The 25016-nt window shown below is 53.0% G+C and overlaps 1 protein-coding gene across 9 annotated transcripts in view; it reads left to right on the top strand.

The window, feature by feature from the left end:
• Positions 1-25016, top strand: part of CNTFR (ciliary neurotrophic factor receptor) — a 209832-nt gene that overhangs the window by 138679 nt on the left and 46137 nt on the right. For all 9 annotated transcript variants that reach the window (XM_074856845.1, XM_074856843.1, XM_074856844.1 and 6 more), the window contains one exon: positions 10803-11033. In XM_074856845.1, the coding sequence (XP_074712946.1) occupies positions 10803-11033 (231 nt within the window). The remainder of the gene's footprint in view (positions 1-10802; positions 11034-25016) is intronic.

Raw genomic sequence — 25016 nt, 5'->3', positions numbered from 1 at the left:
TAGAAATTATGGTGCAGTTGTTTCAGGCTCTGCATGGTGAACCTGGGGCCTCTGCCACCAGCTGGCCAGTGGGAGCTGCTTGGAAGTGCTCAGCTGCTTAATGAAGAGCATCTTCTTCAGAGGTTTTGGAAAGGGTGCTGGACACCGGTGGTCGGGGCACCAACAAGGGAGCAGGACCAGGCAGGGGCTGGCTTAATTTACGACCCTCCAGGGAGTTGCGTGGACCCTCTGAGGAGTTGCCTGCACCCTCCTCTGAAAGCAGCTGGAAATGGGAAACACAGCTGAAAGCTCCTAGCTTACTGTCCTCATTTTAAGGCTTTCTTTTCAGAGGTGGTATGATCTCTTGTCAGCTTTGGCCTTGTGCTTTGCATCTCTGTGCATCTGCAGAAGAAGGGATACAAAGCCTCTGTGTATATGCCCCCAAAACAATGTGCTTTCAGTCTCCTGCTGTCTCATAGACATACATCTCACTGTAGGGATCATCCACTTAGTGCACAGAAGACCCTGTCTGTCCTACCTGCCCAGAGACATCTGCAAAAGGTTGTGCCACCCCCAATAGCTCTTTGACTGTAGAATAAGTTGCAAATACTCAGGTAGCTCTCAAATAGTGCTGAGCCCTGTGAGGAGCTCAGAAACCATTTGGGGACCACAATCCTGCAGTCGATCATCTGTGGCTCAGCTAAACCTTCCAGCCCATAACCAGAGACAGCCACATTCAGCCCCAGTGTGGAGCCTGCTTCCAAGCTCTGCTCGAGATCCAGGAGCTCTGTCCTGGTGTCCTGTCATGGTCTGTAATGCTCATTTAGCTACACTCAGGGATTTTTTTTGATGTCTCTAGTGGAAATGATGCTCTTTCCCCTGTGCCATGGGTCTGATATGTTGCCCTCTTTCACCCGAGAGGTGCTTGCACCCAGCAGATGCCCTGTGCGACTGTCGGGCTGCAGCTCTGCAGCTGTGCCACGACTCAGCACGCGCCAGTGATTGTTTCCAGGCTTGGCTTTGCTCGAGGATCCTTCGGAGTGAAAAGCATGAAATGAAAATGTAATATCTCGTTATAACCAAGGCAAATCCTGAGGCCTTGGTTTAATTGTTAATACAACCCCTGATGGGCAGAGTAGATGGTTGCCTTATTATTAATACTGCTTTGAAATCATCACCAGGCTCTAGAATTGCAAGTGTTGCTTGGAGAAGTGAATGATGGTGACTGAGTCCAAAAAAAAAAAAAAGACTTGCAAAAATGCTTCCCATTTTATTAGCATCTATTCTTCCCACCCTCTGTTCATAGTGCTGCCCTGTCAGCAGCTCAGTTCCTCTGCTATCCCATAGCCACGTGCACAAAGAAAAGTCTTGGTGTTGATGCAGGGGGAAGAAATCCCTCTCTTGGGAAGAAACGAATCCTGGGACATAACCTCCAGTGGATGTACGCAAAAAGTATTGGTGTTTCTGCTGGGAGTTCATGGGCATCACTGACAATACTTTGGTGCTGCCCTACAGGGGCACGCCCATGTCTTGGTGCTACAGGTTGCACCCCTGCTTTGATTTCTAAATCTAGCCTGGGTGATGCCTTTGAGTCCTAGCCCTATGTGCTGTGTACCCTGTGTCTGGGCCATAAGGAGGAAGGTGAACCTTCTGTACCTGTGGTTAAGAAAGCAGAGGAGTTTTTCCATCCTCAGGCCGCAGAAGTTCATGTGTTAAGTTGCAGCGGTCCCAGCTTCAAGCCCAGCTGCTGCCGATCCACCCAGGGGTGTGAGCGTTACATCTGTAAGCGACAAGCCACTGGCCTACAGCAGGCAAAACCCAAGCCAACAGACAGACAGAAAGAGCCTGAGGGGCTGAATTTTAGAGCTATTAAATGATTAAATGCAAGGGGAAAAAAAGTTAATTTAACATCGCGGTTGTGATTTTACACACCCAAGAGCCTGGAAATTGAGAGCTCTGCTTCTCACACAGGGATCGTAACTTGGCACTGCACAGATTGTACAGTATGTAAAATTAGACCGGAGAAATAGTAAATATGCTGCAGGGACCAATACTGTCTTGGCAGAAGGAGGATGGACTGAGTGGGACCCAACAGGTCTTTTACGCCTCTGACTTCCATAATTCTGTGCTAATAAAAAAATATTGCACAATGCCTGATGCTAATCCACAGCCATGAGTGGGGTGAAGCGGGAGCCGGGTTTTTATGTGAACAAATAGCGGTCGCCCCCAGTGTATTCGTGCAGAGGAAGGCTGTTATTTGAGGGTGGGCACATGGGCATTGGCAGACAGCAATGGAGGAGTGTATGCTGTGCACCGGGCTTAAGAGGCAGGTTGCGGTCAGCAGGGTGCGAGGTCCCCTAATGTCTCTATCCGGCTCTGACGCCCTCCCCAAAGCTTGGTAAATACAGGCGTCTTTGTGCTGTTGCTGGACCACAATGAGCTTTTCTTGTGTTTACAGCTGTGATTTGGGCACCTAATTCTGAATTGTATTGATTTCCCTTTAAATGGCATTGAAAAGCCTGATCTAAGCACTCTTTTGTGGCCTAGAGTTATTTGTCCTGTCTGCATGAAAAAGCAGGACCAGAAAACAAGCCTTTAATTCATTTGCAGTGCTAACACCAGCTACCTGGCAGTGAAGAGGAAAGGCTCAAGTGAGCCCCATTTGGAGGATATTGGTAGGATCTTTCTGCTGTGTGCTGGTTCCCTTTAGTGCCATTCATCATCCTCTGGTCCTCCAACCTCTTACCCCTCCATATCATACTGCCCCATATGCTGGGGAGCTGTGATATAGATGTAGAGATTGGAGGGGTTGCTGCTTCACCCAGCAAATGCTCTTCCTCGTAACGAGACGTCTCAAGTTGACTTTGCAAGGAAGCCAAGTGGGCAAGGTCCCATCCAGCCTTCCCTTTACCTTAGGATGAAAATGGTGTCATAGCTCTGCCTGTCCCAGCAAGGAGAGCACTTGGAGTCCCAGGACACACAGACATTTTTGGACCAGAACAGCTAAGACATCCAAGTGAAGGTTTTACCAAGACCTTCTGCTGGAAAACAGATCAACACATGAGCTCAGGTCCCCCCCTGGGATGCAAGAGCAAAGTCTCCTGGGAAGAAAAAGTCAAGAGCACCAGGCCAACAGCATCCAGACCTCTCTGCAGAGCAGCTGAGCAGAAAAGCAGAAGTAGCAGCAGAGGTTCATCTTCTCCTGGTCCTGCCTATGGCAACACAAGATCATCAGCGCTAGAGGTATGTGACCATTGCAGATGGGTACGCACCAGCATTAGCACCTTCTGGCAGAGCTCAGTCCTACCCTGAAGCCATGGGAAAGGCTAGCTTCTTTGGGGTCTCCTACCCATGCATGGCTGGAGACTCCTGCCTCTACCAGTGCAGGATGGACTTGGTGGCTGTTCCCAGGTTTGCTGTCCCCTGCTACGCCCAACAAGAGCTGAATGTGATGGCATGTGGGGAAACAAGGCTGCCTCTGACATGGAGCCCTTTTGACTTGCAGCAAGGAGCACTGCCAGCATGATGCTTCAGGCTGATGTGATTTGGCAGGTCTAAATTGCCGCGAGAGGCTTTGTCCCAACATGGGGCTGCTGAAAAGGCACAAAGACCAAGACGAGACACGGACATAGCAGTTCTGTCCTGGCACAGGGAGTGCACACTCTGCCCTGGTGAGAACCCACTCAGACAGGGCCAAAGCTGTTGGCTCAGCTAGTCTAGTGATGTGATACAAGCAGCAAAATGACGCTAAAGTTACTTGTCTGCTAAGGCAGCTTCCCCCATCGTGCTACCATGTCTCCCAGCCAGACCTCAGCGTGGGACCGCAGCCTACAAGGCACGGGGGAGCTGCCGCATCCCTTGGGGCTGAGCCAGTGCTGCAGCAAGGACTTGGCCCTTGCTTCTGCTGTGAGTTTGTGTTGTTTCTGCTTCCAGCAGTGGGTCTCTGTTCTGTGGTTTCCCACTGGGTTTAGCACTGCGTTTTCTCCCCAGGAGGGTGCTTATGCCCTGCCACTGCATAGCCTTGTTGGCCCCCATGCACAAGCCATACAAGTGCCACCATCCTGACGGTGCCATCATCCCAACTGTGCCACCTGGAGCTCAGTCCCAGGGATGGCATGCCAAGCTGGTAGCAGAGCAGGCATCACACCTCCCCACTGCTGGACAGGAAGATAACTTCTTCATGGAACAAACATCAGCCTCTTGCAACCGAGTGGCTAGAAGGGCCACAAAGGCCCTTTTCACCCTGTGATGGACATCCCCAGCTGGGTTTGGGATGTAGCTGCAGAGGGAGGTGCACTCAGCTGCAGAGCAGTGGTGGGAGGTAAGGCTGCTGCAAAGCTGGAGGAGAGCTGCTTTGGGAGCAACAGGGCTTTGCCAGCCCTCACAGGAGGACATTTTGTGGTCACATCCAGGCCAAGAGAAGAGTCTCTCCTGCCCTGGAGCTTGGCCTGAGCCAAGCATGGTGGAGGGGGAAAGCACCTCCTTTACAACACCCATGAAGTAAAACAAGGTCTGCTTCCAGGCTATCGTGGAGTGATTGAGTACAAGTCCTTTGGCACCCATCTGTTATCTCTTAATTAAAGTTTCTTGCTAATTATTTTTTCTTGTCAAGAGAGCAAAGCTGCTGACTCCAGGGATTTACCAAAGTAGAGCAAACAAACCTGGGCTCTGCTTGCTGCAGTTCTTCATTAATGGACAAAATTAACTTGGAACAGTCCATATCTTTGGCTACATCGATGACACTTAATTACGCCTGTTTCCTTACAAAGATGTATCTACTTTTAAATCACTCATGGAAGAACTGCCTCCTTAAGCATGAAATTCCTTCTCCTTGAAGGAAAGGTTTCTGCTGGCAACAAAAGCTGTGCAAAGACCAAGTGGCACCAGAGGGAGTAGATGTGAGGAGATCAAGGAAGAAGTGTGCTTTGGGAGGATGGTGTCAGGAAACCCGCTCCAGTGCCAGATACTGTTTCATCTCAGAAGGGCAGACATCAGGGCTGTGAAGCTGCAGATGGGAGCAGAGCCAACGGCATCCCTTGGACACGGTTGGTGCTGCTTAGGCCAGTGAACATGGGAGCTGGAGCAAGAAAGAAGCCACAGGGTTGTGCCACTGCTCTGTCCAATAGCTGGAGAAGGCCAGGAATCTGCCCCATCCAGAAGGGAGATGGTCAGGCCATCTCTCCTTCGTCTTGCCCTCTCTACCCTCTGGGGTTCCCCGCTCATCTCCTGTGAGCTTATTCATCTCATTTACCACAGGAAGCTGCAGGAAATGAGACCTCACCAGTTTATCTGCTTGAAAAGCTCCGGAATAGCTCTGGCACTGTGTAAATCTTAATTGTGTAATTTATGAATACATACACAGAGTTAATTAGTCGCTGAGATAATTATTTGTGGCTAGTTGCTTAGCTGTCAGAGGGAGGTACAAAGGCTAACAGGGTGATGTGAAGGCCTCTCTGTCCAAAGGCACATACTCCATCCTGCTGCAGAAGTGTTCCATGTTGTTGGGGGAAGTGGGGACATGGCCTTTCTTGCTGCCTCAGTTTCCCTGTCTGCAAAAGAGGGACAGAGCCAGAGGCTGTGTATCCTGCAGAGGAGAAGAGTGCTTGTATCTGTGCCCAAAAATGCTGTAGTGCCTTCCTTTTGCTCACTCTCTGCTTACACCAGCCACAACCCCATGGTGCATTTGGGCAGAGGGCTCCAGAGGAACAGTTGGCCCAGTCTGCCTGAAAATCACTGTGACAGTGAGGGCAGTTTTGGCCCCCACGTGTGCGTGCTGGAGGTTGGCTTGCAACAGGCCCTGGCACAAAGAGCCCTATTGAGGGGCTGCGGTGACCACCAGCACCGGGAATGCAAACCATCTTGTCTACTTCCTCTGCTCACTGTTCAAAAGACCCCTCAGGCATCTGGGCATGAACCTCTGGAGCCACATCAGTGGCACAGCTCCATGCATACTGCATAGAGCAGTGTCCAGCGGCACACTTGCCCTGGCAGCTGCCCATGCTGGCAGAGTGGGAGCCTTGGCAGGAACAGAGGGAGAGCAGCCAGTGCAGATGGAGGGTCCCAAGAGGAGTTTTACTCCTTCCCAGCATGGCACATGCCAGGGCAGCCCTTGGGTTTGCAGGATTTCCCTGTGTTGCTGCCCTCGCAGTCTTGATGCAGATCAAGATTTGTTAAGAAGGAGAATGAAGATGATATTTCTATTGAGGAGCTCCAGCTGAGCAGGATGGCTTTGGGAAGCATCAAACACATTCCCAATGGGGTCCACATCTCAGCTGCTTTGTCTCATCTTCCCTCCATGTCTCTGCACTGGACTGTTGGTCCCCATTGTGTTGCAGTTGCACAGATTGCACCATCAAGTTGTCAGTTGTCATCACTAGGAGGACAGCAAAGCAGCTTGCAACTTGTTTCACTGAGCTGCCCCAGGTCCACTGCTGGGAGCTGTGCATGTCTGTCCCACGGGTGGCTCCCGTCTTCTCTCCACTGCAGCTTTGCAGGGCTGTGGGTAAAGCTGTAATTTCTGTCCCCATTATGCATCACCACGGCTCCTTTCCAGTTCTGGGACTTTATGTCATAAGCCATGCTGTCCCTGACTGGCATGCTGTGCTGTGGCAGAGGATGTGGTCCTTCATTGGGTTGGATGCTCAGAGGCATGTTGCTAGTTGAGGTGCAGCATCACAACCTCTCCATCATGTGTGCTTCACCCTTGTGCTATCAGCCAACCCAAAAAGTAGCGTACTTTGGAGGAGCAGGGTGGTCTAGGGACAAGGCAGCATCTCTAAATATCAATTCTAGCCAATGACCACAGCAGTGCTGGTGGAAAGGGGTCTCTGGAAGTGTCTAGTCTAGTGTTCCTTCCACTCAGAAAGGGACTATCCTCAGCAGTAGACCAGATCAGCCATGGCTTTGACAACAGAGCCCTGACAACCTCCAAGGATGGAAATCCTCCTCTCTGTGGATACCTGTTCCAGGGCCACACCACCCCCCTGGAGAGTAAATATTCGTCCATGTCTAGCTCGAACCTCCTGAGCTGCAGCCCCTGCCTGTTAGCCCTCCTTCTGCCCATGCCACCAGTCGATGTCCACCCAGCGGGGCTGGCCCTGCAACACAGGCACCGTCTTGGTCATTGATCCATGTGTTACCAGAGGTGTGATGACCAGGAGGGATAGACAGACCTCCCTCCCTCCCCTCCTTACTTGAGGGAGCTGTGAGGCTCAGTGTGGGCTGGGAGGTGCAGTCTTGCCTATACTCAGCCTGTGGGAGTTGAAGACTCCCAGTAAAAGCTCTGGTCACCCTTGCCCATCCCCATTGTAAAGCAGAACTGGTGTCTGCAGCACAAGACAGGGCTGCTCCAGCACGGGGGGGGGCGTGGGGGGGATGTCACCATGGTGCCCCTTCCCAGAGGGGCTGCCACGCATCTGCACAGCTATGTGGTTGAGTGGGACTCCTGTGCCTGGCATGGGGCAGGAGAGACAAGGGGACCTGGTTCAGCTCCAGTAAGAGCCTCAGCAATCCTGGCTGGGAGAAACGCCTCCTCCAGAGCTGTGCTTTGGGTTTCTCCTTCGTCAGGGGTCTTAAATCATTGCCTTGGAAAGGAGCATTGCTTTCAAAGACCTGTCTTCCAGGAATGGCTCCCTCAGCCCTTCTGGATGAGTGCCAACATGTTTGCACTGTGTTTAAGGACAAATAGGAAATAATTCAAGGTGCCTTTTCCCCCTTCCCAGCTTAGTCCTGCTGCTACCAGCTACAGACAAGCTCTCAGCCACAGTCCTGAGAAGCAGAGCTGGGCACCCCACAGCTTTCCTTCACTCTCAAACCTTCGCTGGGGCTAGACACGAGGCAGGCGGGAGCCAGGCAAGGCAGGCAAATCTGTGGGTACATTGCTGCACTGAGCCTTTCTCCACACAAGGCTGGTGGGGGTGCGGTGTCTCCAGTGTCTCTGCTGAGTAGATCCCCAAGTGTAAGGCCAGGAGAGTCAATGGTCTTTTGTGAGCCAGCAGAAAAGGGGAAGAGAGAATGTCTTTATCTTATGTAGTAGAAGAAATTAGAGGAGAATTTGAATAAGGTACTGGGACTCCTTAGCTCTGTTATCTGTATCTATCCATCCACCCATCTGCCTAGTCATCTGTCCATCCATCCATCCATCCATCCATCCATCCGTCCATCCATCCATCTACTTGCATAGTCATCCATCCTTTCATGTTCATACATTCCCTCCACCCCATCTGTGCCCCGCCAGCAGGCTGTCCAGCTGTCTGCAATCACATGCATTCATTCATCCGTCCACCCATCCATCTTCTTCCACATTTCTGCCTATCTTCCTGTTTATGTGGGCCCATTCCAGCCGCCCCTCCTCACACAGATGCCTCAGCTTACATGTTCTCCCCTCTTTCTGCTCTAAGATTTTTTAAGATACTTGGAACACACTTGTCTGATCAGCAGTTTCTTAAAGGTCCTCACCCTTGGCTAGTGTCTGAGATGATCCTAAGGCATCTCACCAGCATCTTACTCACTACAACCAAATTTTTCCCCATCTATTCTTAGCACCCCCTTTCCCAGCAGGGATAGCATCCACAAAGGTGCTGTTTCCCTGTCAGAAGTAGGTGTCCTGACAGACCATCTGCAGGAGGACTCAGACCTGCCAGGAACTCTTCCAGGGCCAGTCTCACCCAGAGGCTCTCTCCTTTGCAGATGGGCTCAGGCTTTCACACATGCCCATGGCATCCAGTGGCTGGATCATGCCATGTGGTCCCACCTATCAACAGCACTCAGGAGCTGATGTCTAGAGAGGGAGAAAAGAGCAGGACAAGCATGGGGGATGCTTCTCCAATCCTTTCCTACCATCAGCTGCCTGCAGCCTCAACAGACTTACCAGGAGCTCAGTGTTTTACTGCCCTGGGTGGTGTCTTCTGCTATGGATTCATTTAATCACAATTTTCCCCCAAATGTTGACATCCACAGCATCTGATGGACATGGGTTTCTGTAATTCAATCACACTTTGTGTGAAAAAGCACTTTCTTTTGCTTTTTTTTTTTTTCATTTGCTACCCCTTATTTTATTAGGAGAAAGAGCAAGCGGTCTTTTTCTATTTGTCCTTTCCATGTCAGTCATCATTGCTTAGGTGTCTATCACGTCTCCACTCAGTTGTGTCCTTTTACGGATGAAGGGATCAAGTCTGCTAAGCCATCCTTAGGCAGGGACTGTTACCAGCCTTTGCTGTTCTTGTTTCCTTTTTCTGCTCTGTTTTCAGCTGAACTGTACTTGTAATGGCATGGGGACAGATTTGTGTGCAGCTTTTAGGGTACAGCACTTTCCATTTTGTTCTCAATCCCTTTCTGAATAATTCTTGGAGTTGGGTTTGTGTTTTTGGTCACCACTGAGCTGATGTTTTCAGGGATGTGAGTCTGATGACTCCAAGATATTTTTCTATGGAGGCTGCAGCTCATTTGGTGCCATGAGTGCATAGGGGAAACAAGGCTTCATTTTCCCTGTGTACATCCCTGTGCATTTATTGACACAGTGTTAGTGTCTAGTGGGTCTGTACCGTGATGTTCTGCAACACTTTTGCACCCAGCTGTAATTTGGCTACTCTGACAGCCTCAGCAGCACGCTGTCTCCTCTCACTGCCTCGACCCCCTTTTCCCTTTGACTTACGATGGTGTTGGGCAGCTCTGATCCAGCTCTGATCTCTGTGAACTTCACCGGTGGTGTCTTCTGCTGCCATGTGTGACCACTTGTTCTCACCTTTGGTCTGCTGACCTTTAGCTGCTATAAATCTTTGCAAGGACTTTCTTCGTGTGTCAGGGCTGCTTGATTTCCTTGGAAGGCACCTTGTCAAATGTGTTTTTGAAACCCAGGAGTATTTTGAGAACTGAAACACCCTTGTCTGTGCACAAAGGCTTGGTGAAGCCTTGAAGGAACCTCATTCCCTGCTCATCCACCTGTCCTGCTACACCCCATGTCATGAACACACACAAAGTGTGCAGTTTTATCCTTGCCACACGCAACTCAGCGCAGCCAGTGTAGCAACATGGGAAAGATTCAATTGCTAAGGATCATTAATGAATGTCAGCTCGAGCTCCTGTCCAGAAACCTGAGAAAATTCAATTAGGCAGCTGGTGCCCAATGAGCTGTATTGCCCCACTCACAAGATGCTAAATCAAGCAGCTCAGCAAGGCATCATGTTATTGTAGAGAGAGAAGAAAAGCCAGGCAGGGAGACAAACAGCATAGCATGCAGCAAGCAGCTGCCCCTTTCCAAAGCCCAGCATGGGTAGGTTGCAATCCTCCCACCTGGTTTCCTGGGCAGGGAATTGCAATGGCAGCTGCCTGCTTCCCACCTTCACTAGTAAATAACTCAGGTTTAGCGGTGAAAAGTCCTGGGGCTCTGTCACCCCTCTGCTGGGAGTTTCTGGTGCATGCATTTGATTTTCAACCTGCAACAAGTCACGTAGATACAGGAGTGGCAGTGACTTGCTGGGGTGAGCATCTGGCCATGCTGTGGGGCATTTGGCTGGTGAGCCATACATGCAGCCCTGAGATGTCTCCTCCAAGGTTAAGATCAGAGAAAAGCATCCTGTGAGATGGAGGTGGTCCTTGAGTCCTGATCCTATGGTCTTTGCCAGCTGATCTACTCTAGTCTAAGGTTAAAATAAATCATTATCAGGGCTAGTAGGAGAACTTGGGCTTCCCTGGCCATCAATGCAGTGTCAGTCCATGCCCCAGTCCTTCTCTTGCTTCCTGCATATGATGGTAAGATCCATTTCCAAGGCAGCCATGCCCATGGGTCTCTGACTCACCTGTTTTTCTCCTCTTCCTCCCCACAGACAGCCACATCCAATATGAGCGGGTAGGCGCAGATGTGACCATGAAGTGTGGCTCCATGGACTGGGATGCAGCCGTGACCTGGACGGCCAATGGCACTGACATCGATGCGTCCCACCTGAATGGGTCCTACCTGATCCTGAAGAAAGTCGACCTGACGCAGAGCGGCCAGTACTCCTGCTACGAGGGCTCCTCCTGGCACCTCAAATACCAGACCTACCTGAGGGTGGGAAGTGAGTACCCTAGCATGCGACATTGAGGGGGACAGAGCCACACTCTCTGCTCCCATATTGACCCCTCACAGCCCACTCCTGCCATGCCAACCCCTGTGCTTTCCATGCATATGGTAGCCTCCTTCACCCCACCATATGAGCTCCCCGTGGCATACTAATCCGAGCAGCAGGATGCTGAAATCATCATTCTGCCCCACACTTTGCATCAAAGCCAGTAGATTAAATGATGCCCCAGGAATAATTTGGGAAGGGATGATGCTTCTCCATCTAGCTTGGTGCCATGACCACCATGTCCACAGGTGGAAAGAGTTGGGGCTGAGCTGTCAGAGGGGATTGCAGCCAGGAAGAAGTCCTGGCCGGGGTTACAGCAACATGGTTGTTTCAGAGGAGCAGCCAAAAGGTGGTGGCAGTTGCTCTGTGTTTGCAGGAGCCTCTGTGCACATTGGAGGCAACTGCACGTTTCCCACCATTTTGCATATCTTAAGTGTGAGATGCGCTGATTCGCAAGTCTCAGCATGGGAGATAAGAGTTGTGCTATATTTCACATGATGCTGAGAGCTGATAGCAGCTGTGTGTTTGGTGGGCTGCTGTGTTTGTACAGCTGATAGCAACTGTGTGTTTCACAGTACGGCATCTGCAACCGGCAGTGGTGGGTGTCTGGGGGCACCAGCCAGCATAGCTGTCTGTGGAATGGTAACTGCTGCGGAGGATGCTGCAAGACACCAGCTGGAAGCCCCACCAGCTGGGGATGCATTGTGTAGGTAGCCATACATTCCCAGGTTTGGAGGACACAGCAGAGCTTTTCTCTGCTCCTTGTCTCACCTTCTTCACCTTGCATCATAGCCAGGGTGGCATTTCCATCCTAGATGGTGGTCCAGGGGCAGAGGGTCACAGGAGGACCAGCCATGGCCACCATAAGCCCTGCAAATCAGGCAGGAGGGTCTCACTGCACCTGTAGGTCAGACTGAAGAAATCCAAGTCTCAGGGATGCTGCATGTTGTCCAATTCATGGTTTGAGATCTGCTGGGAGGGATCCTGGCACATGGGCCAAGGGGAAGGGGTGCTGGAAGAAACTGAAAGGCAATATGAGAAGCAGGCAACCGGGGAGCAGCCAGCATAGAGCAGGGGGTATGGCAGCGAGTAGGTATAGAGGCTGGGAGCATGGCAGACAAAAAGACAGTGGGAGATGAGTCAGGGGCCTCTCAACCGTGCTGTCGGGGTCAGGAGGTGTTCATGGGTAGTTCGGAGGCAGGGAAGGCAGGAGCTGGGTGCAGTGCAGGCAGCAGCAGGAGGAGGCTGTGCAGCTCCTTTGCTTGGGCACATGCTAGCCAGATTCCATCTGGGGAGGGGTCCCAGACCATGCCAGTGCACAGGGGACTGCAGCCCAGGTCTGGAGGAAACGAGGGGACCAGGGAGGGGGCTGCAGTCTCGAGCCTCCTCCTCTGCAGCTGTGGCATCGCTGTGACTTTGCAATGGCTCTTCCATCTGCTAAGCACCTCGCTAATAGTAATCCCTGTCAATCCGCTCAGGGACCCGTGGGAATTGCTCAGTGTTAGAGCCCAAATCCTGCTGTTTCCTATTACTGCGGTGTTCCCATTTTCTGGAGGCTCACAGCCCCCCTGAGTACCGGGCAGCTGAGGAGCCCAGTTGGACACTGCAGGGGCCACCAGCCCTGGGAGAGAGAGTGACAAATAAATAAGTGAATGCCCAGTGTTAACACAATTAAGTATGCAAGGAACTAATCAGGTGAGACACTTTTAGTGGTAATTAATTTAATTGCCTGGATTTTAATTTAATGTTCTCTGCGAGGTTTCTTTTCCCAGCACTGCCACCCCCAGCCCCTGCCTGCATCCCCCACAACTTTTCTGCCTCTACAGGATTGATTCCCTGGAGGTGTGTGGGCTGCTACACCGGTTCAGGAGCATCCCAGGAGGGGATGGAGATGGGGATGGAGATGGAACTGGGCATGGTGATGGAGGTGGAGATGGGTGGCTCACAGAGGTTTTGCAGCATAGCCCTGTGGTAGCATCCCTGCTGCAGCTGAGCTCACCAGGAGCCCAGACCTGGGATTTGAGGGATCTTGGACTCGTTTCGTTTCAATTGCATGGGAAGTTAAATGAAAACAGGCCTGTGCCTGCATTTTCCCCTCTTACTGGGGCAACAAGAAAGATGACAGCAGTACAAGTGAGGGGCTGGGGGCCACATGCAGAGAAGTGCTGGGGATCTCATTAAATAAATGATGGTACCTGGAGTGTACCCCTGAAGCGAGGTAGGGACGCTCCTGGGCAGAGAACGCTGCAAGAAGGATGTGGGGAGGGAGTGGAGAAGGGCTGGGAGGACTGGGAAAGGGTGTCAGTTAGCAAAGTGAGCTCCATCATGGGGGTCAGTGAACACAGGGGTAAAGGGAGACCTGCCAGGAGTCAAGCTGAGTGAGCCCTTGCAGAGGAAATGAAAAGGGCGGTTAGCCATATAAATATGGAGCAAACAAGGAGAGAAGAGTGGAGCTGGCTCTGCAGCCAGGTTTCAGGGGAGATTAAAGGTAAGCTCAGAAGAGCCCGGTACTGAATAAACGCCACTGGGTCTGAGTGGCGATACTGAGAGCGAGGGCAGTGCAGGCTGGGGGAGAGGATGGAGGATAAAATCTGGAGACAGTCCTCTGCCGTGGAGGCACCTTCAAAGAAAATCACGCATTGAAGGCTTGGGGAGCACCTCATCCCCAGGTGAGGACATCTCCTGTTCATTAGCAAGGCTCATTAGCAACTGAGAGGTCAGTGGTGGTACCCAGTGCTGTGGGGAGAGGCAATGTGTCTCTTGTGCTTGAGAGAAGGAAAAGTCCTGATCAGACAGCCTGACCCCACAGCACAGCAGGGCCGCGGGGCACGCTTGGAAGAGGGAGCAATTAAAGACATGGAGAGAAATGGAAAATGGGAGAAAAATACAAGGGGGACTTGCCAGGGATATATCACACCAGATTAATGTGATAGCTCTCTTTGATAAGGGAACTGATTTCCTAAGCCCAGAAATGTGGTCGATGTAATCTGTCTTGACTTCAGTGAAGTATTTGCTATGATGCCACATGGGAAATTATGAGTTAAACCAGAGAAAATGTGGATTAGTATGAGAGTTGGAACACAGCTTAGGAAATGGCTAAAGGGGATCAGATTGTGCTGAAAGGGGAGCTGCTGGAAGGGATGGGGGAGCTTCGGCATCAGCCTTTGGACCATTCTCAGTGGTGTTTCCAGTAATGTCTCTGGCCCACAAGGACCAGGGAGCTCCAGTGAGATGTGCCAGTGGCTGTGGGGGGACCTGGGGATTTCTGGGGTGGGGATTTCATGCTGGTGGGGCCAGGATGCTATGTAATGGTGCAAAAGGCACAAAGTGCGTGAAGTGTGGGTCATCAACGTGCTTCAGGACATGGGTAGCTCAACTGGTCCTTGGGGTGTGGTTTGACACCAGGGTCCACATCATGGGGAATGTGGCCCGAAGCCAGCAGCACCCCGTAGAGGCTGGGGATAGCCAGGCTGTCTCATCCCCTGCAAAGATGGGGACATCAGTGCACTTGCAGTGGTGACAGTGTGCATCCAGGGATAGGGTGATGTACAGATGGAGAGCCCACCTCAGAGAGGAGAAAGGGCCCACAGGCTTGCTTATCCGTAACGGTCCCAGATCACCCATCTCCAGAGTGAGAATCATCCCGAGCACAAATAGGGCCAGGGGAAGGTGGCACTTCTGCAGGGCAACCTCTTCCAGGGGACTTTGAGCAGCGACGTGTTGCTCTGCCTCCTTTTTTCAGGCAGCTGAGCATAAGGTGAAGCACAGGAGAGCAACCAGGATGCTCTGTGTTTACCTCCAGTGGATCCCCTTCCCTGCAGCCTAGAAAGTGGCAGATGCCCAAGCGTGTCCAGAAGCAGCAGGCAATGGGGCCAGGGCTTTTTGCATGCCAGGCATCCCTGACTTGAGCCCAGGGCTGAGCACCAGGAACAGGCAGGAGGGAGGGGAAGACTCCTGGTACTGGGAGCGCGGCACCAGGCTCCCGGCTGCCCCCTCAAGCAACAGCTCTGCATTTGGAAATGCACGGCCAGAGGACCCAGGGATGGATATAACAAAGACGTTGGGAAATAATGTGCTCTTGAGGTTTGGCACACAGCTCCGTGCATTACAGAATGTTATAAAAATACTGCTAATGGGCCAGAGAGGAGTGGAAATGCACGGCGGAAAGGCTGCCAGAAGCTGGAGAGCACACATGGGAGCGGGGAGGCCTTGTGTGCAAAGAGGGAAGGGAGAGAGGCAGCCAGGGCGGGTGTCCATCCTTCTACTCCCATCCCTCTGTCCTGTTCTAACTTGCTTATCTCCATCCTGACCTGACGGCTCTGCCCATTTGCACCTCTCCTTTCACCCCTCTGCCCGGCTTTGGGGATGCCCAAGTGCTGCTGGCCATGCTGCTGACCCCTGTTGCTCTGCCCACTGCCTAAGGAGGCTGCTGCCTGGTGGACTGGGGTGCAGGCAGGATGGGATCTGCATGGGAGAGAAAATATAGCAAAACCTCCTCCAGCAGCAGGGACACAGGTCAGGGTGGAGGCAGTGGGGTTGTCCTCTGCGTTGCAGTGGTGACACAGGGGGTTGTTAGCCCGGTGCCAGCCGCAGCCCTGCCCCATGGTCATCACTGCCTCCCAGGCGATGGTGGGAATGGGACTGGCAGAGGGCAAGCAGCTCTGGGCTGGCCTCCTTCCTCCGTGTCTGTCACTGCAGTGGCTGGCGAGAGAAAAGGGAAAAAACATGCGGTTTGACGGAAAACTACATGGAAAAACAACCAAATTAACAGAAAAACAAACAAAGCAAAACCAAAGAGAGGGAGGGGGGAAGGGGCAAAGCAACAGGAACCACATGTGAGCGGGGAGGCCGGGAGAGCCCGAGTGTGTTCTCTGGCCTGATTAGCAAGCGATCAAACATTGGCCACTAATAAATAATCAGAACCTCCCTCTTCTCTGCCTTAGAAGTCCCTCTCCTCCCAGCTGGGCTCCAGCTGCAACCGGAGGGTTGGACTGCAGTTTGCATATTTATTTTTTTTTAATAACTTTTTTTCTTTTTCACCCATCCAAAATAAAGAAGAAACAGAGAAGGTAACCTCTCAATGTAAAACATGCACCTCTGGCTCCCCCAGAGAGGAGCACTGAGGCAGTTATGAGCATCCCATGATGGGCACTGGCTAAACAGCAGAGAAAGACCATGCTGGGGACCGGTGTCTGCCCACCTGCTTCCATAGGTTGGTTTGGTGGGAAGAACTGCAGGAATGCACTGCCGACACACTAGCTTGGGAAAACAGAGGTTTGGCTGGCACCAGCAGCCAGCAGTGAGGATGCCTCTGCCTCAGAGCAGGGTGTCACTGCTCAGGCCAGTGCTCCTGCTGCTGGCACGGATGCTCATGGAGAAGCACGGGCTCGGGGTCAGCGCGTGCAGATATTTCCCTGCTCGTGTCCAGCGATCTGTGACGCAGGGCTTGTGTTTTTTTTAAAAGCCCTTTTGATGGATTTTTCCCCTATGAACTTATCCAATTCCTTCCCGCAGCCGTGTAAACTAAGGTTATTTCGAGAGCAGCAAGTTAAACATGACTGCAACCGTTCCCTGGCACCAGGGCCAGCTGGCAGGGAGCAGTGCCCGCCCCTGTGATCCCTCTCACCCTCCAAATGTGCTCTTGCCCCTTGGGGACAACCCCATGCAAGGTCAGCCCAAAGACTGTGCCCAAGAAGTGCTTGGGGCAGGACCACATTAACCTGGACCAAACCTATGACAGGGATGGAGCTAATAAATTTAAGCATGTGGCTGCTGATATTCCAGCATCAGGAGATACACCCAAAGCTGTTGAGTTTATTGCTGTGGATGTGGTTGATTTTCCTCTACATGCCTGCAGCACAGGGGACTGGGTTGGTCCCGTGGCCCTGGGGGGCTTCAGAGCCAAGCATTACCCCCTGGTTCCTGAGAGCCACAGAAAGGGAGTGTCACAGACAAGGTCAACCAGATTGTAGGAGTGCTTCGTTCATCGAAATTCAGCTTTATTTCACAAGGTATGTGGGCTCTCCAATTGCTCCCTTTCCGTGCTGAGCTGTTTGTTCACGGCTGGGAAAACTCAACAGACAAACTTTGCTGTCTGTGCCCAGATTTCAGGTCTTGGCCCAGCTGGGAGCTAGAAAGGCATGCTGGGTAGCAATATTCAAATTGCCATCCCAGCTTTTTAGGGAGAAGGCCAAAAAAAAGAAAAAAAAACCACCCAAAAACCCCACCACTCTCCCAAATGCAATTAGTCTTAATCGAATTAGGAGCTGGACTAGAAAAACAAACACGTTTGCAGGCAGCGGGCGACCTTTCTGCCCCATCCGGCAGGATGCACACTGCTGTGCCACAGCAGGAAGCGCTGAATGAAGCCATGCCCTGTGGCCCGTGTGTGCACACACTCACACGCTTGCACCCGCACGTGCACACACCCGCGCCCCGCTGTGTTCCTCCCATCCTTCCCATTGCCGGGCTGGGCAGCCTGCCCAGCTGCAGCATAGCAGAGTGATGCTTCTTTGGCTCACTATGTAAAATATGATAATCTGGGGCAGCCGGTGTCAGAAACAATAAAAATATCCCCTCTCCCATCCTTGCGGCCCCCCGCTTCGTGCGGGGGAGCTAGGGGCGGTGAGGAGTGCGCAGTGGTGAGGCGAGCGGAGCGGCACGTGGCATTTATTAGGTGCCGCAGCATGGGACCGCAGTGCTGGCAGCTCTGCCCTGGCCTCGCTGATGCTGTGTCCTGTGAACCCCCTACCCAAGGGCAGAGCACGCCTAGGAGGTGATCAGTGTGTGCAGGTTCCCATGTCCCATGGCAGGTCCCCACCGATACCTGAAGGGATGTGGCCCCACACTTGACCCTACATTTGACCGATGAGCTCATGCCGGGTTGCGTGCTTTGGAGAGATCACGGCTTCACCCTTCACCTGAGTCATGGCAGGAGCATCGCATGGTGTGGGGGCACCGAGAAGCAGAGAAGGTGGTCACCCCCTTGCCAACCCACTCCCCAGGGTGGAGATGGGGGAGTTCCGGGGTTGCCGGTGGCCAGCCAGAGCCAGGGATGGAGCGTCCATCAGAGAAAAGGTGCTTGAGGTTCTGGGACCCTCTTGGTGAGAACCTGGTGGGGTCCCAAGCTTTGGACCTACATGTGAAACGAGCCCAGAGGCTCCCTGTGCATCCCCTCCTGCAGCAGGGCTGGAGATGAGCTCATAGGATGGGGCAGGGGGCCAGCCTGGGTCTTCCCCCCTGGTCCTGTCCCAGCAGCTGCAGGGCTGTAGGAGAATAAAAAGGACTTTGGAGCTCAACAGCTTCCCGGGAAATCCTCCCTGTCCTTGCCTAGCATGAATGCCAAAGGCATCCCGTGTCCCCAGGCTGATGGCAGCACAGCCTCCTCCCACTCTCCTGAGGTTTGTTTATCCTCCTTAACATGACAAAAACAGCCCCCTAATTAAAGAAGCTCAAGTCCAGTCTAAACAGCTTCCACAACCCCTGCTCTGCAGTGCCAGGAATTAGGGATGTCCTGGTCTGGGAGGACAATGCCTCCTTGGCTGGGGGATGGTGGCGTCGGGCTGGGACCGTGCCTGCCGTGGGGGGCAGGGGGCAGAGGGGACACACGCTGGCGCTCTGTTTGTGCTGGCCTCCGCGCCAGGAAGGATTTTGTCTCGGCTGCTCCTAAGTGCCCCTTGTCAAAATATTTGGCTCGAGCTTCCTGCCGGTGGTCCCCAGCTTCAAGGGTGCTGGGAGGGGAAGGACCAGCTGGGATGTGGCCACCTTCTGTCGCTGCAGCCATGGGCAGGGGGCAAAGGGGTCCATGCTCCATGTGTGGATACTTCTTTTCCTTCTCCACACACAGCCCCACACAGCTGTGGCACTTAAATAAAATCACAGTCTGCTTCACAGACAGTGCTGGAAGAAGAAACCCTGACAATGTCACCAGCACGGGGTATAGCTCTTGCCTGTCACCAGCCACATGGGCCCATGTCCACAGGGACCCAGGTCAGGTAGTCTCCCCAGGGATGGGAAGACCCTACAGTGAGGATCCTTTGTGACCCCATCCCTTCTGCATGGAAGGAGAGGCGATGGCAGGAAGCAGCAAATCCTCATCTTTTCCTGGCTCCCAGTGCTTCTGCATCCCTCTACAAAACTGCTGGAGGCTGCTGGGAACCATGGTGGGGCCCAGACAGGCAGTGAGGTCCCGACCAAGGGCTCACCGGGGTCAGGGCAGGATCCAGTGTACTTCAGCATGAAAGACATTGTCATTAGCTATGGTTTCCCAAGCCTGTGCTTCTGCTGTAAATAATTTAGCAGAATAAATATGTGCTAACAGCAGGTCAGGGCGGGGAGGAGAGAAGAGGGAGGAGAGTCTTGGGTCTGGAAAGTTGGGAAGGGCACTGGGAATAAAGTGAGATTATTTTCTTCCCGTTAGCAGGATAGGGTGGTGTCTTCCCCCCGGAAAAGGAGTCAGAGGGTTCCCATGCCCAATAGATCCCTTCTTTCCCCAGTCCCCTCCTGAGCTGTCAGCATTGGTACCAGAGGCAACTGCAGGACAATTTCCAGTTGCTCTTGCTCCAAGCACTTTAATGCTGTTTAAACAATTACGCAGTTGATAAATTTTGACAAGACGAGATAGAAATAGCCTGGGAGAGCCACGCAGTAGAAATGCTCTAAACAGATGTCCCTTTTCTCCCCCTCCTCTGCTCCCTGGGGGTCTTTATCATTTGCTGCCAACTAAACAAGACAGTGTTTGCATGAGTTGGGATGATGGGGAGGGGGAGCAAAATGCCTCATTAAAATGGTTTATGATACCATCCCTAGGGTGACGGCAGCTTGTTTTCTCTCCAGGATGGTCTCCTCTGCACCAATGGGAGCCATGCACAGCCTGCCAAGCACAGATGTGGCTAACGGCAGACCATTCTTCCCTCTCCCTGCCAGCTCACAGGGTACCAGACTGGGCAGCCTGGCTGCTGGTGTTGCAAGGGACGGAGAAGGGTGCGGGTTGTTTGCCAAAAGCAAGTGAGCAATGACTACCTGCTGTGCCAAGCAGCAGGGGAAAATTGGAGGGGAAATTTGGTCTCTCTCTGGGGTCATGAAGAGCTGGAGGTCAACAGTGCCTGCACAGACCTCATGCAGCAGGGACCAGCAGCAGCTCCCCAGCACTGCAGTTTGTTCTAGCTGAAAGACGTGGAGGGCAAAACAGCCACAAAACCAGGGCTGGACCAGAATCTGGTCCACAGGGGAACCTTGATGTCCTGTGTGACTGAGCTCGGATGTGTAGGGAGAGGAGATGGATGCTGCTGTCCATCTCTGGAGGCCAGGAGATCACTCAATGTGTCCATGCCAGGAAACTGCAGGGAGGTTAGGAGCCGGAGCTGAAACCTTGGTGCTGTATTTTTGCTCATGTTAGGCTACCTTGTTCTGAGCACTCTCAACCCTGGATGTTTTTCCTCTTCATAGCCTTATAGTGTGTGTGGCTTTGTGCTGAGCACACCCCAACTCAGTGCATGGTCCATGAGGAGCAGCCTTTCACGGTGTGGGTTGTCATATGTCACAGGTGCACGTGCCCTGTCCTCTCACTCAGGGAAGAAGGCAGAGGGCTGCGAGCTGCTCTCTGCCTTTCAGCTGCTTTCTGGGTGCTGTGCAAGCTGTGTTGGTCCAGGCCAGTGCCTGGGGACTCCATCAGGCTGGAGCCAGGGAGCTGTGACATAAGTTGTGTGTATGGCGGTCGGGCTGGGATTCATCATCTGTTGTTGTCTTTAGAGTTGACATGGTGCCGTTCACTTTTTTGGGGAATAGCTGCCTTGCTGAATTCCTGCCTCTGATGGCAGGGGACACACTGATGGCGTGGCCCACAGGTCCCAACACACACTTCTCCTGGAGAAGTGCTCAAGGCGGTTTGTGCTCCCAAAGCTATCCGTGCAGCAAGGCGAGAGCCCAAAGCATCTGGCACTGCACAGGCATTTGTCTGAGCACAGGGTGGAGGGTGCTGGGCAGAAAGGTGCCCGTGCAGGTGTCACTGCGCAGGTGCTGGTCTGGGGTGTGACAGCCTGCCCATGCGTACCCGTGCATCACTGCCTGCCTGCTGCAGCATCCCTGCCTGTGCAGCAGTGTGGTTGCACAGCCCAGTGGGCAGCTCTGTGACTTGAAAGACAGTGTGTAACAGGTTTGAATGTGCCTCTGCAAAGAGGGGATCTTGGCATGGGGGGGTCTCTGGCTGTTGTGGGCACATTTCTGGTTCCTGATAGATTTCCTAAAGCTTAATCCTCCAGTGCTGGATTAACCTCTGTTCTCTACATTTGGACCACAGCAGCTCCCCCTTCCCTCTGTGCCTGACTTCCCTGAGTCACCAGCCAGGTGCAGCTGGCCTCTGCTCTTTGGCCTTTGAGCTTCTTCCTTCTCTTCCTCCCTCGCCCTCACCAAAACCCAGGGACCTGGACTCCAGTGCTGCACTGGGGACACAGGGCAACCTCTGCAACCTCCCATTCCCCTCCCTGCCAGGGAGAAGAGCCCCAGCTTGCTGGGAAGCAGGGGAGTCAGAGCCTAAATGAAAAGGGGAAACTGAGGCACAGACTGGGGAGCAATTTCCCAAAGCCACACAGCTGGGCTTAGAAAGTCACCCTACATGGCTTCCCAACTGGGGTGTGCTGGGTTGGGCCCCCCCGCACCCCATGGCCCCCACCCACCACAGCCCACCCCAGGGGAGCAGCACACTCCAGTCACTCAGGACTGGGTGCCTCTGCATCGCACCACAGAGCTCACAGGCAGCCAGTCTGGAGACATTGCCCACGGGCAACCTGCAAACATACTCTGCTTTCTGCTGTGGCCTCTCTCATCCAGCCTTTCCTCATATCCCTCCTCCTTCTCCCACTGCTGGGCCAAGCAAGCCAGAGCTGGTTGAGCATGTCTGGCAGGCACATGAGTTTACTTCTCCTTCCTTCTGCTCCCTGCAGCAGCTCCCAGTGTGCAGCAAGGAGGCAGAGCCACGAAGCCTGGGGCAGGGGAATTCCCCTATCTCCAGGGGGAGACCCTGCTGCATTGGACATAAGTGGCGAAATAAGGTTCAAAATCAGAACCCTACACTCCTGCAGAAGAGAGCATGGAGTGAGGTAGCTGGTCCCGTGGCCACCCCTGCTATTCACATTAATGCAAAGCAGGTGGGAAAACGCTGCTGTGTTAGGGACTGTGCAAGAGCACCCAGCTGCTCCTTGCTACAAGTGCCAGTGGTGACATGTGGCTTTTGCAAACCAGACTTTCCTTGCTGGAGCAGTGTAATCACACCAACAATGCTCCCATTGCCTCTGGAGACTTGGGAGGGGAAACACCACTTGCTTTTTTAGCTGCCCAGGCAGCGTTCGTGGGTGTGATTTTTGTCGTAGCAGGGCAGGGGCTGCTGCGTCAGCCCACGGAGGAAGCTGAGGGTTTTGTTCAGAAGTGAAAAAGAGCAGTGGGCTTTTTCAGGGGCATTAAAAAGCTCACAAAGCTGCTGTGACACATAGTCATTGCAGGCATCATTTTGTTGCATTCCCTTCTCTCGCTTCCCCGTCTCCTGGCGACTGGTGGATCAGAGCAAACCTCAGGGATGATTCTCACTTGGGGTGAGCAGAGCTGCTGCCCAGGGCTGGCAGTGGTGAAAGGTCTGTGCTGCCACACATCTCCAGGGCTTAATTATGATGAAAAAAAGCAAAATTGCGGAGAGCACAGAAGATACTTCCTGCAGGAGGGTGCTAGGATGGAGACACCCCAAACTGTGAGTTTGTATTGGGACAGGCTATCCAAAAAGACCACTCTGGGGCTTTCAGAGCCAAGACTGAGCCAGCTCTGCCAAATGCTGCACATCTACAACAAAGAAACAATTTTACCTCCTCGCAAGTTGGTTCTGGGATGTTACGGGAGGAGTAATTTGAGAAGGACCTTGGAAAACCGGGGAAAGGGTACAAAGGGAGCAGGGGGAACTGCCCTAAGGAGAAAGACTTAATATAGTCTGCTCAGTGTCTTCAAGAGTAGCTGGAAAGATGCCCTGACTCCCGTTGATAATTACCTCCAAGCGGAGAAGATACTGGATACTAAACCAGCAAGCAAAGCCATAACTAGAGCCAATGACTGGAAGCTGAGCACAGCCATGTTCAAATTAGAAATGAGGCTCATATTTTTAATAGAAAAAATGATTAAGCATCGGAACAAACTGCCGAAAGCAGTGGCGGCTCCTCTGTCGCTTATCTGCAGAGCAAGGCTGGCTGCCTTGCTGAAAGATGATTCAGTCAAACACGAGTTATTGGGCTCAATAGAGGGGTAACAGAGGGACGTAATGGCCTGTGCAACCCAGGAGGTCAGGTGAGATGAACTAATTTTCTCCTGTGGCCTTCAAGTCAGTGAGTTAAGGAAGGTGCATATCCCTGTCTTGCAGATTTAGCTTCACAGTGGCTGTTTCTTTTGTGGGATAATGTGACTTGGGTGTTTGGTGCTGTGGAGCAGGGCTGCGAGGACAAACCTGCAGCATAGCAGGCTGTAGGGCATTCAGAGGATGCTGCACATGCCTGCTTAGGATGGGGCTGAGACCATGCCCCGCATCCACTGTATCTTCTGAGATAACTGTTGCTCATATCTGGCCTGAAAGACAGCAGGAAAGTGGAGTTTATAATGAGGGAGGTGGGGAAGGGCAGAGCTGCCCTCGCTGGGTCTAAACTGAGTCAGTCCAACCTTGTGCAGGGATGCTGTGGGACAGTGATGGGATGGGGATGATGGTGGCTTTCCAGATGTCTCAGCCAGCCATGCTCCCTGCAGCACTGAGCTGCTCCGGCCAGCACAGGGAGGTTAAGCAAGGCACTGGGGGCTGCTGTGAACGAGCACCCGGGAGCAAGGTGCCTGGACAGGGGAGGGTCATCAGCAGTCCTGCAGAGCTCAGGAGGAGCACAGCTCCTCACCCTGCTCCATCCAGGCTCCCTGATGTGCTTTGTGTGCACTCTACTCTCGGCCAGGAGAAGCTGAGCAGTGGCTCAGCACCAGGGTTTCTGCAAGGCATAGGGAAGGCAGAAGAGCAAAATGGACCAAAATAGGATCAGATGGCTCAGGGCTGAGAAAGGGAAGGGGGCAGGGAGACAGGGAGGAAAGACTCATATGAGACATTAGCATGAAGGAGAAGAAGCTCCCGCAGCCCTCCTCTGAAGGAGGGATTGACAGAGAGCTTTTGATGAGGAGCCGAATGGAGATAATGTGCCATCAAATGACGGAGAGGAGGGAGCCGGGAGCAGCTCCCTGCGAACCTCTGCCTGCAGTGTGCAGACAGGAGCTTGGCACAGCACGCCCAGAAGCACTTACCTCCCTTAATGGCCAGGCAAAGCCTCCCAGGCCACCCCATTAGGAGCTGTCTCCCCAGGCGAGCTGACACAAAGTGCTCGTCCAGCCCAGGGAGCAGCTGTGCCATGGAGCCGGCGATGCTGCCTCCAGCCCCAGTGCTCCTGGCCCCTCTGACTTGGTGTGAGGCAGGTCCTGAAAGTGCAGCAGGACAGCACACTGGTTTTGAGTGAGAGAGGGTTAGTTTGTCTCTTTTTGAAGCAGTCTGACCCCTCCAGGAGCAAGGAGAGCCATGCATCACTCAGGGGATGCCATACACCCTGCAGGTTACGGTCCTGCATCCTTGTCCAAAGGTGCTGAGATTGCACAGGGGGAGGCAGCCCAGGGAGGGGGAACTGGTGGTCCAGAGTAGCAAATGGGCCATGGTGGGCTTGCAGCTGAGTTGGAGATATGGGGTTTCAGGCTGGTGTTGCTCATGGGCAAAGCAGCACCCACCATTCCAGGCTGTCCACCTGCATGCAGCGGGCATGGGTGAGCTCGTACGGAGTGGGCAGCCCAGAAGAGACACAAGAGGAGGAAGATGCAGCCCCAGCGCAGGGCTCCTGCTGGGCAGCTTTTCCTCACGAAGGAAACTAACACAGCAGCGGCTGC

Source organism: Strix uralensis, chromosome Z, assembly GCF_047716275.1.
Source record: "Strix uralensis isolate ZFMK-TIS-50842 chromosome Z, bStrUra1, whole genome shotgun sequence".
NCBI lineage: Eukaryota > Metazoa > Chordata > Aves > Strigiformes > Strigidae > Strix > Strix uralensis.
Note: the sequence above shows the minus strand (reverse complement) of the source record. Positions and strands in the feature narration are given on the sequence as shown.